General features: G+C 35.1%; 1 protein-coding gene across 1 annotated transcript in view; it reads left to right on the top strand.

The window, feature by feature from the left end:
* The window catches only part of SON (SON DNA and RNA binding protein), a 41,914-nt gene that overhangs the window by 23,454 nt on the left and 6,577 nt on the right, over positions 1 to 11,883 (top strand). Inside the window, 4 exon segments of the mRNA XM_027773982.1 lie at positions 558 to 704; positions 915 to 1,103; positions 9,163 to 9,273; positions 11,296 to 11,412. Of these exon segments, the coding sequence (XP_027629783.1) occupies positions 558 to 704; positions 915 to 1,103; positions 9,163 to 9,273; positions 11,296 to 11,412 (564 nt within the window).

Genomic DNA, 11,883 nt, shown 5'->3' on the forward strand with positions numbered 1-11,883 from the left:
CCCTACCAATCTGTGTTCTTCACTATGAAAATCTGGCTTAGAAATCCTCAAGGAATATTCCTTGATTCTCTAACTCTGCCTGACTCTGTTCTCTCTTAAACCTTTGTTCTTTTTAGCACTTATGTACTCGGTTTGTATTATATCAGTTTGCACTTGTTATTGTGTTGCTCTGTAAAAGCGTTTTTCAATTATTTCATGTGTATGTATTCTGTCTCTTGTACTAGATTGTAAGCTCCATGGGAGCAGGGACCATGTCTTTTATTTTTTATTTTTTATTTTGTATTCCCCAGACAGTGCTCAGTACAGTGCTCTGCACATAGTAGGTGCTCAATAAATGTTGTTGACTGACTAACCAGAGTGTGTTTAAATAACAGTTAATAAGTGAAATTACATATCTATAACCTGTTGATCTTACCTAACTTTTGGAAAGTTGATTTTATAAGATTTTGGTTTATTTTAAGAAATTACATGAATAAGATTTTGGTTTATTTTAAGAAATTACATGATTGTCTATTTAAAGTGGAATATTGATCTTTCGTTTGTTTTTACTTTTAAAGAAATGCAAACAGATCGCACAGAGTAAAGAAGATGATGATGTAATAGTGAATAAACCTCATGTTTCGGATGAAGAGGAAGAAGAGCCTCCTTTTTATCATCATCCCTTTAAACTCAGTGAACCCAAACCCATTTTTTTCAATCTGAATGTGAGTATTACTGCTTATCAATTGATAAAACAGCATAGTTTATGGAATGACTTAATAAAACCCAAATGGAATTTAGTTTATTAATTATCGGCTTAAGTACTGTGAGAAATAGCAAAATCACTTCCTTCAGATTAAGTTGAAAATCTTCAGAAACTACTTAATACTGTATTTCTTATACTGAATTTTAATTAAGAAACCTTTTATGTTTAGATTGCTGCAGCAAAGCCAACCCCACCAAAAAGCCAGGTAACATTAACAAAAGAATTTCCTGTGTCATCTGGATCTCAACATCGAAAAAAAGAAGCGGATAGTGTTTATGGAGAGTGGGTTCCTGTTGAGAAAAATGGTGAAGAAAACAAAGATGATGATAATGTTTTCAGCAGCAGTTTACCCTCAGAGGTAAGTAAGAGAAAAATTATGTATTTTTCCTTTTATATACCTAAATCTGCCATTTTATTGTTACTTTATATCTGATTTGGATTCTGTTTCACTCTTCTTAGGGCCGGGTTAAACGGCAGGGCCGGGTTAGACGACAGATGAAACAACCCGCAGCTTCTCATTTGACAGTAACTCGATGCAATTCACTTTGTGGAACCAAGCCACAAAGTGAAAAGCATCGAATTGCAGAGAACAGTGTTATCACATCCCTGCCCAACATTGGGCCCTCCTTGCACTTGTGGGAAGGTAGCCCAAGGTACAACTATTTAGCTTCCCGTTTTGCTTCGAGGCTCTATAGCTCTAGATTTTGGTGGTAGCAAATGTACTGGGTGGAGGGATTGAGCAGAAAGAGGCAGATCCTCAGGTTCAACACAAGAACTGGATTGGAAAAGGTCACTGTAGGCTGATGTGATCATATTGGGTACATAGCCCATTGCCCTTATATGATGGATTTTTTACTATATTTCTAGGTTTGTCTCATATCCTTGAATTTTAATTATTTTCCCTTCCCTGTGCTACCTTGGCCCTTTTGAATTCTTGTGTTTAACCTAATGCTCAGCCTTGGTACTCCATTCCCTTCTCCTTCCCCTCTTTGCTACTATTCAAAGTGGAGAAGTGGAAATCACATTTTGAGTTTTCCATGAGGCTATAGTTGTATCTTGTCAAAATGACGCAATAATAATGCCAAGTGTCAAAACAACCCCTTTAAAATGCCGCCTGATTAAATAATGTGCTGCTAAATACAGTGCACATGAAAACAGCAAGACTGTATATATATGTAAATATATATATATATATCTGTATCTTTGTATGTATCTCTGTATCTGTACCTTTGCTGTATCTTTTAATAAACAGTTTACTTTTATTTAACTTGTTGTGCAAAATCACGCTTGGGGGATCTGGGAGGGTGGAGACTTAATAGGGGTGGGTGGGAGTTTTAATTGATGCTGTAGATTAGGTGTTACCACTTTTCACCCTTGGTTTCCAGAGCCCAGACATTTGTCCAAGGACTGGACTTAGACACCTGATGCCCTTATGGACCTCCTTTTGCATTCTGGGATATGTAGGTCAGAGAGACCAATACTCTTCACTTAAGGTTCCCATCATTGGGCATATCATCATCTTGCAGTAAACGCCTCTAATTCTACAAGTAAACCCAGTTTATAAAATCCAGAAGTGAACAGAACCCAAATCAGAAATTTTTTGATAGTAATATTTCCCTCCTGAGCTATTCACAGGCAACATTATAACTTTTTTTGACTTGGCGGCATTTTGAAAAGAAGAGTTCTGGAGTTCTGTAAAATTAAACTGGACATAATAACTCGACAATGCAACTTATAAGCAGTTATTATAATCCATATTCACATGGGGTTCAACAATTCAAGCAAAAAATATACCATCATCAATGGGGTGCCGATAGCTGGTTTAGACAATGTTTTAGTGAAAACAGTTGAGTATCTCCACTGCCCAATTCCCAAGTCAGACTCGCTGCACATCTCACGGAGAGAAGGTCACTTGACATTTGCAGCTGACTTAATCTTCTTGTAGTAGCTGAATATAAACAGTGATAAGAAGGGTTGAACAGACTTAGAAATCCTGATGCCTAGCTTTTGGTAATTCCTTGCAGATTAAACATTTAAACAAAGTGTCCAGTGGAGGGGACAGGGAAACTGTTTTTATGAAAAGTTTTCAAATGGACTGAAGACCTAAAAGGGATTTTCCTTGAAAAGATAGATGACTATCACTATTTTAGCTTTCTTCAGTTGAACATGGGGAAAGGGTTAGTAAGTCCTAATGACTACACTTGTTTTTTGATTGAGATACCTATATATCTTCATATATATTTGAAATTCACTATTTTAAAAATTTAGCACTCAGCCAGTTTAGGTTTTAAAACTAACAGTGTGATGCCTGTTTGATTTGTTGCCAAATGTGGTTATCACATTTTAAATAAAAGTTGAGGAAAATTAAATATGGGGATAGAGGCTGAAAAAAAAAAAAGGTACTGAAATTATTTGAGTAAAAGTGTCTTATTAAAACAGAAGAAGAAAAAGTTAAAAGGACTGAATGAAGCAGATATGTCTGATGTGCGAAGATATATACATCTATTTGATATTACAACTCTTTATGCTACTTTCTTTCTTAAAAGACTATGCTACTTTATGCTACTTTCTTAGACTATGAAGAATATATTACTTATTTTTTTAAGAATTTATTTATTTTTACTCATTATCATTTTTTTTTCCCAACTTAACCACAGAGAGAGAGAGAATGCAAGAAAGCAAGTTACCAAGTCCAGGATTTCAATTGTAGCCGGCCGTGTGGGAGTCTGGCACCTTAACCACTGTGCCACTTGCCGGCCCCGGTTAACTAATTCTAAACAAACTATTTCAAGTTTTTAGGGGAAAAAGGGACAGGACTGTTTTCTCTTCAGATCTGCACTTTTATGTAGCAATAATTTCGTTAAACACTTAGTGAAAATGTTCACAATATAAAAATGTTTAGTTATAGTTACTTAAGCTAACCAGTAAATAAAATATATTTGTAAAATTAATGTTCTATATGCCAATATTTGTCGAATACTTTTGGTGACTCTTTTTAAAAAAATTATCTTTTTAATTTGTTGTGGTTTTAAAGCCACCAGTTCCGGGTCTCGAACCGTGGTCGACCATGTGAGAATCCAGCGCCCCAACCACCACGCCACCTGCTGGCCCCCTTTTGGTGACATTTTATGGGAGCACTGGCTCCTTTGGTTTGAAATAAAGGCTTCCTAGAACAAAACGACAATTCTTGTAAATAGTCAACTTTCTAACTGAATAGTGTTTTAAATTAAAAAATTTATTAGTTTTTTTTTTGTTTTGTTTTCATTTTAATAAATATAAATGGAGTTAGTGGTTTTCTACTCTTGAATAAAACATTTGGGCAAAGATCACAGATTTAACTTTGCTATAAACTCTACCCAGCAATTGCCTTGCACATGGGTGCTATTTTACATAAGTATGAGTGGATAGTTGCTGTGGATGAACTAGCATAAATCTTTGTGAAAAACAACTCATCAACCTACTGTCATAGCAGCATCTTCCTACCCAGAAACTACCCACCATCGTTCTCAGTAAAGAGCAACTACAGAACTTTAGCCTTATTTGTGTGAATTTGATTTTATAAATAAAGAATGTTGGGAAACTAATATTTAAACAGTAGTCTTCAGGGGCATTGATTCTTGGTTCTAAAGTTAGCAAAGTCTTGGTAGAAAACTTACACAAAATCTTTGACATAAGTACAAATAGAATAGTAACTCCTTGTAACTAGTGAAGAGTTTTCGTGGGTGTACTATATCTATTGTGTTTTAAGGGGCCAAAAGTTAGCTCTATTAAAGTCTAATGATTGCTTAGGTACTAAGAGATCATTATATCAAGCCCTGTGCTAGGTTTGTATTACTGAATATTTTTGTATCCCAGTGGAACAGAAATTCTCTTAATTTTAGAAGTTCTAAATTGATAAAGTTTATTAAAGCTAACTTCCTGGAATAAAATGAAAATTTTAATTGGAAATTAACTATATAGATCTTACCACTGCTAGAATGTATAATGTATAGTTTTGTTTATCAGTTTTTTCTCTGTAGATTTTCCTAGTTGGTTAACACTGAATGGCTTTAAATCATCAACATACTGTTTTTCTATTATAATTTATTTAGAAGTGTTAAGAATTCTCATCAGAGAATTCTATGTATTAGAATAAAAAGAATGTTAATTCACTTTTTAAAAGCAATCAAACAATAATAATTTGGGATTTTGTATCTAATGTGGCTTTTTTGTAATTGTCATTTTTTATATAAATTTGTTGTCTTATTTTTGCTAAGTATTTTAAAATCATGTTTTATATACAGACTAGATGTTTTTTCTTTAGTTCTCTTAAAATTTTCCTTTGAAGCCTTTTTAAATTTTGAAATAATTGCAATTTACTGTAAAGAAATTTTATTTTTGTTATAGGAGGTGTGTATCTGGCTCACTCTATTCTAACAGTGATCTTTAACTTGTGTATATCCTTTCATTGATGTTCTAAAAATATCTAAAGATTTTTTTCTATTTATGTCAATAGTTGGGTTAACAGGGGAGTAAATTAATTTAGAAAGATTTTTTTAAAAGAAGTGTATAAAAGGCAGTTACAATACAGCTCATGTGTTTACAGAGTACCAATTGCATTCTGTGTTTCATTACACTTGATACCTTCATAGGTTTTAGAAGTAATAATATGCTTTACTGTGGAGGTTGAAAGATTACAGAGTTTGTGCATTATTTATTAATGTGAGCATTAGAGTTATAATTCAGGGCACATTTAATGTAGATTTTTACCTTTTAGAGCATGTTTAAGGATAAGGAGATTAAACATTTTTCCTAATACCTGCAATATATCCACACACTGATTTTTATTCCTTAGGTGTAGTAGCAAACAGGTCTACCATGTGGAACCAAACAAGGCTTTTTGATGACAGATTGATAACAGTACTTTAGAGATTTTATCTTTTTTTCCAGTATTTAAAGAGCTTTTCAGCGTCATTTTAGTATGAAAAAACAAATCTTCTGTTTCTGAACAGTATCCAAGGATAGTTAAGATTCTAAACCTTCACTGCCCTATATAGTAGTCACCAGCTGCTGGAAAAAAAATTTAGTTTCTTAAATCATACTACTTTTCAGATGCTCAGTAATTATTACTGCAGAAAGATCTGTTGGACACTTTAGCCCTAAATGGTAACTGTGGTAGTTTGTGAGTGTTTTAATATTGCTATGTAATATTTGGTCTGAACTTTAAATAATAATACTTTGGAGATTAGAGCATTAATTTTTTTTATGCACTACTGCATAACCCAGGTAATGAAAGGCTGGAAACAGGCATTTTAATACAAATTCTAGAGGATACTTAGGAAGTCAAGATAATCTTGATTCACACTAAAAATATGAATATAAATGAATAGTCAAATTATTACTAGGGTGCTAGCTGGTAGTTAAGGGGTTGGTTCTCACATGGCCGACCATACAGTTGGAATCCCAGAGCTGGCAGCTTGAAAAATATGCTGGTCATGTGTGCATGCATGCCTAAACTCCGAAAGATGGAGAGATAGAATAGAAGGGATTGTGGTGTGACCGTTCCCACAGGGAATACTTTTGCACTGTCTCCCTGTACCCCCACTCTGTGCCCCCACCCCTTACGTTTGCACACAGAGACTAGCAAATTTTTAAAAATATTACTATTAGGTAACAAATTATTTTTTTTGGAAAGGTTTTTGCTATAGGGCACGTGCGCTTGCCAGACAGACAGAAAGCGAGAAATCACCCCCCCAGGGGAGATGGCCACACCACAATCCCTTTTCCTCCATTCTCCTCTCGGGATCTTGGGCATGCATGCACATATGCCCGGTGTGAGTTTTAAGCCCGGGTCTGGGACTCGAACCGCGGTTGACTACATGGGAGTCCAGTGACATAGCCATTACGCTAACTGCTGGTCCCCCACAAATTATTATTTGTTTTTCTTTTTCTTTTTTTTTTGAGAGGTTTTTTGCTGTAGGGCGCGTGCGCTCACCAGACAGAGACTTAGAGATAGAAAGCGAGAAATCACCCCCAGGGGGGATGGTCACACCGCAATCCCTTCTCCTCCATTCTCCTCTTGGGATCTTGGGCACATACGCACACGCGCCCGGCGCGAGTTTTAAGCCACTGGGTCCGGGACTCGAACTGCAGTCAACTACGTGGGAGTCCAGTGACATAGCCATTATGCTAACTGCTGGTCCCCCACAGATTATTTTAATATCAATTCGGTAGCACACATTTTAAGCCTGTTGTAGAATAAAATTGAACTACCCTAGGGAAAAAAGTTAGAACTTTATTTGAAAATAAAAGTTACCTGCTAAAAGACTAAAAGTATGATGATATATAAATGTCTCTAGAAGAATGAATTCACAAATAGGTATATTCATTTGCTTTTTATTGGGAAGAATTAGTTTTATTCTAGGAAAGTTTTCAGAGCTATCCTTTTTAAGGCTGATTTACAGCTTGGAATTGGAATTGGGGCTTGGAATAGTGAGTAGGCACATTGACTTCTGTATTCGTTCAGATTTTAGCCTTTGTAAAATAAAAACTTATTATTTATAACTTATTTCCTTAACACTTAGCATTATAGACTTAAGTCTGGGAAAGTTAATGAAGTAGTATTTGTTTTATCTGATGGGATATCAAAAATAATCTTGACATTCCTACTTGACCATTTTAGAAAATATCCAAGATAAGTATAGTTGATGTAAATTTTGGCCTTTAATATCTGCCTTAAATATCCAGGCATGGAACAGAATTCTGGTAGAACTTGAAAGGTGCATACAGTCTCAGACTTTGTTTAGATTAACTAGTTTTTGCAATATAAATACTCTAATTTGATAATTTTATAGTAAGTTGAATTAGAAAAGCTTTTATTTAAGAAATTCATAAGCAGTCTAAAACAGTGATAATAAATTTTTAATTTTGCCTACATTTTAAGAAGGCATTATATAAAAATCTATCTTTTGTGGAAGACCAAACAATTCAGCTAAAGAAAAGTAGATGATCCAGCAAGATAATTAAGAATGATGGATTGATTAAGGGTTTCTAAAGTTGGGAAAAGGCAGATTAGTGATGTCTTATGTATGAAATATAATAGCCATCTGTACTGTGTAGGTCTTCTTTTTGAAAGAAATGTCTCATACATAATACATAGTATATAGCTAGCCTCTACCTCAAAAATAATTCTTACCTCCTAACTATTTTACTGACTTCCTTATATTTATCATATCCATGTAGTACCTGCTAATCATTCATTATATATGAAAATAGCAAAACCTTTCTATGTCAGATAAACATTTTATAAAAATATTCTTTTGTGATAATCTAGACAATGTAGAAAACATTAATTGGGTTAAGTGGTATTAAAATCAGAATTGGCAAGCTGATGCAAATGAACACTTGAGCTCTTAGTTTTAGAACAAAAAACAGCAAATATTTCTTTTCCCTTCTGTGGTTTTATCTCACACAAAAATCAGACAAATTGAGAATTTGGTCTTTTTAAATTTAAAACAAAATATGCTTATTAGCATTTGGTTTTAAAAGGTGGCATTGAGCTTTGAAAAAGACGATCTGAGACACTTCAGACACCACATTTAAAAATGTTTCAATTGATGAAACATTTTATGAAATATTTTATCAATAACTATAGTAATAATTATATGAAAGCAGAAAACAAGTATATATTGAATATGTTCTTTGAAGTAGAGTTATTAGAATCAAGTTTTACCCATTCACACCTGAGAAGGTGAAAAGATGAGCTGATCCATAAAGGAAAGATCACTGACAGAATATGGTTTATTTATTTATTTTTTAATCTTTTTTTTAAAGAATTATTTTATTTAATTTCATTTATTTATTTTTAGATTTTGACCAGAGAGGTACAGAGCGAGAGCGAGGGAAAGCGAGAAAGCAAGCCGCCAAGTCTGGGACTCGAATCATGGTCATCCATGTGGGAGTCCAGTGCCCTTAACCACCACACCACTTGCTGGCCCCAGCATATGGTTTCTTACTCCCTCAACAACTTTGTTCACTGTTTCTGGAGGTTTTGCCAATAAGAAATAGTATAAAATGAAAAGTGCTAAGTATAAAATTTACAGTAGTTAAGAAGTTCTCAGTTTACTATAAATTACTTTTCCTAGTGAAGGCTATAGATTAAGTTGTTAACAGAACTTTTTATGATTACCGTTTGATATAGTAGGAATAACATTGAAACATTTAGTCATAACAACGTTGACATTTTTAGTTAGATTTTGGATTGGGTTATGCTGCCTATTGTAATTGCTTTGTAACTTACCTTTAATCCTCATCTACTTTTCAAGGCTTTCTATAAGATGATTATATAGTTTCTGACTAACAGCAACTAAAGAAATGAGCACTTTTCAGAATTTAGGGGACTATGGTAATTTGAGATAATTATCTGTTTTCTTTCTTAGCCTGTGGACATCTCTACAGCAATGAGTGAACGGGCACTTGCTCAGAAAAGACTCAGTGAGAATGCATTTGACCTCGAAGCCATGAGTATGTTAAATCGAGCTCAGGAACGGGTATGTAGTAGTTTTAATGTGTCAAGGAGAATTTCACTAACTGGAGAGTTAAGACATAAACCATTTATCTTAACTAGTTATCATTTACCTTAACTAGTTTTTTTTTTTTTTTTAATGAAAGTGATTTGGGGCTGGATCATCAATTTAAGTAAACTATATGACAGGAATGATTTCTTTCTTTTTTTTTTGGAGAGATTTTTGCTATAGTGCGCGTGCGCTCGCCAGACAGAGACAGAGAGAAACAGAAAGCAAGAAATCATCCCCCAGCGGGGATGGCCACACCGCAATCCCTTCTCCTCCATTCTCCTCTTGGGATCTTGGGCACGCACGCACACGCGCCTGGCGTGAGTTTAAGCCACCGGGTCTAGGACTCGAACCGCGGTCAACTACATGGGGGTTCAGCGACATAGCCATTATGCTAACTGCTGGTCCCATGACAGGAATGATTTCTTAAGAGAATGATCTTTGCCCTATTAAGAGTTTAATAGCTAAGAGTGTACAACAAATGTGTAGGTATTTTTTTTAGTTCCTGTGTTTCATCTGAGGAAACTGAGATAAAAAGTGTGGTTAAATGATACCATAAGTCATACCACTAGTAAGTGAGGGGATTAGTGTTCAAACCCATGCAGTCCAAATTCAGAATCTGTTTTTACAAATGGACGAATTTTCCATTTCTTCTCTACTTTTCCATGGTAAATCTACATAGATATTAAATTTGTGTTCAGACAGGATATATTCGGTTGCCAGAAAAGTCATGATGCATTTTTTCATAGAAACATATAGAAAAATATGTCTTGACATTTCTGACCACCCAATACAGTGGTGACAATTCCGGATGTCCAATAAGTATAATATAAATGAATTAAAGCTGTTTATAGTATATATTGATTATTGATGTAGCCTCTTTTTTTTTAAAAGAATTATTTAATTTTATTACTATCATTATTGGCAGAGAGAGCGAAAGAGAGAGAGGTAAAGTGAGAAAGCAAGCTGCCAGGTCTGGGACTTGAACTACGATCAGCCTTGTGGGTATTTGGGACTTGAACTACAGTCAGCCTTGTGGGTATCCGGTGCCCTAAGTAGCATACCACCTGCTGGCTTCTATGCTGCAGTTCCTAAAAATAGCTGTTTTATGTATCTGGGTGGGGTTTCTTGTATTAGTTACTTTTTTAAAAGAATATGTCATGAATGTAATTTGGATTTTTAATATCTTGAAGGAGGAAGTAATTAGAAATTCAGGCTGTCATGACAGGTAATGATATAGTTCAGAGAATGCAGAGGATCCTTTGAGATAAAATTTCTCTACATGGAGACCAGCTGTTGGCATGATGGCTGTGTCACTGGACTCCCATGTAGTTGACCGTGGTTTGAGTCTCGGACCTGGTGGCTTAAACTCACGGTGGGCATGTGTGCTCAGGATCCCAAGAGGAGAATGGAGGAGAAAGGACTGAGGCATGACCATCCCCCTTTGGGGGAGTGATTTCTCTCTGTCTGTCTGTCTCTGCCTTTCTGGCGAGCACACGCCCTATAAGCAAAAACCTCTCAAAAAAAGTCTTTCTACATTTCTCATGTAGGTCATACATTTTTAAATATTATGGCTATGCTTTCAGTTTTTAGAGAGATACCTCAAATCTCCATTAACCAGGTGCACTGAATGTTGTTTATGAACTGATTCTTTGGAAGGCTTACAAGTTATTTTTGTTTCTGGTTTTTGTGGGTTTTTTTTTTTTTTTTATTGTTTGGTGTTTTTTTTGTTTGTTTTTTTTTGCTACAGAGCACATGTGCTTACCAGAAAGACAGAAAGCGAGAATCACAACTCACCTCCCCCCCACACACACATACACACTTGTCCATGGCAAGTGCACATACCCTATAGCAAAAACTAAGGGAAAAAAGTTAAATATTTAAGTCTGTTCAGTCTTTCAGAAACTAAACCATTTTCACTCAGTAAATTAAATTATTAATACTACCCTTTTATCAGATAAGTAGTTTTACTTAATTGAGATGGCTTCTTTTCTTCAGATTGATGCCTGGGCTCAGCTGAACTCTATTCCTGGCCAGTTCACAGGAAGTACTGGAGTACAGGTTCTGACACAAGAACAGTTGGCCAATACTGGTGCCCAAGCCTGGATTAAAAAGGTACACAACAAATGTACATACAAAAGTGTCGAAGTACAAAGTTAAAAGTTTTTGAAAATATTAAAAATGCATGAAGAGCACAGTGGCACTGAAAAGTTCCTGAATAAATTTGCTATGTGTATATGCTCCAGGATGGATACTGAAGATGGACTGGATTCATGAGAAAATGGCAAATGTATAACTTTGGCTCAAGAGCCAGTCATTTATATTCTGAGGTTACATTTTTTTTTTTAAACTATTGCTGCTAGTTTTGGTGGGGGTGGTTTTATTTAACTGTTTTGAATACTAACAGTGTATCAGGTGCTGTTTAGAATATTCCACAGTTCATGTTGGACTATTAACCTAACCATTCCAAAGCAGTGGTTCTCAAATTTTTCATAATCATGGGATACTTTATTACAGGTTTATTTTTGGTGGATCACTCCCCCTCAGAACCCTCTACCACCCTAATTTTCCATTCCTTCATTCCTC

This window comes from Tupaia chinensis, unplaced genomic scaffold (genome assembly GCF_000334495.1).
Source record: "Tupaia chinensis unplaced genomic scaffold, TupChi_1.0 Scaffold000392_1, whole genome shotgun sequence".
NCBI lineage: Eukaryota > Metazoa > Chordata > Mammalia > Scandentia > Tupaiidae > Tupaia > Tupaia belangeri.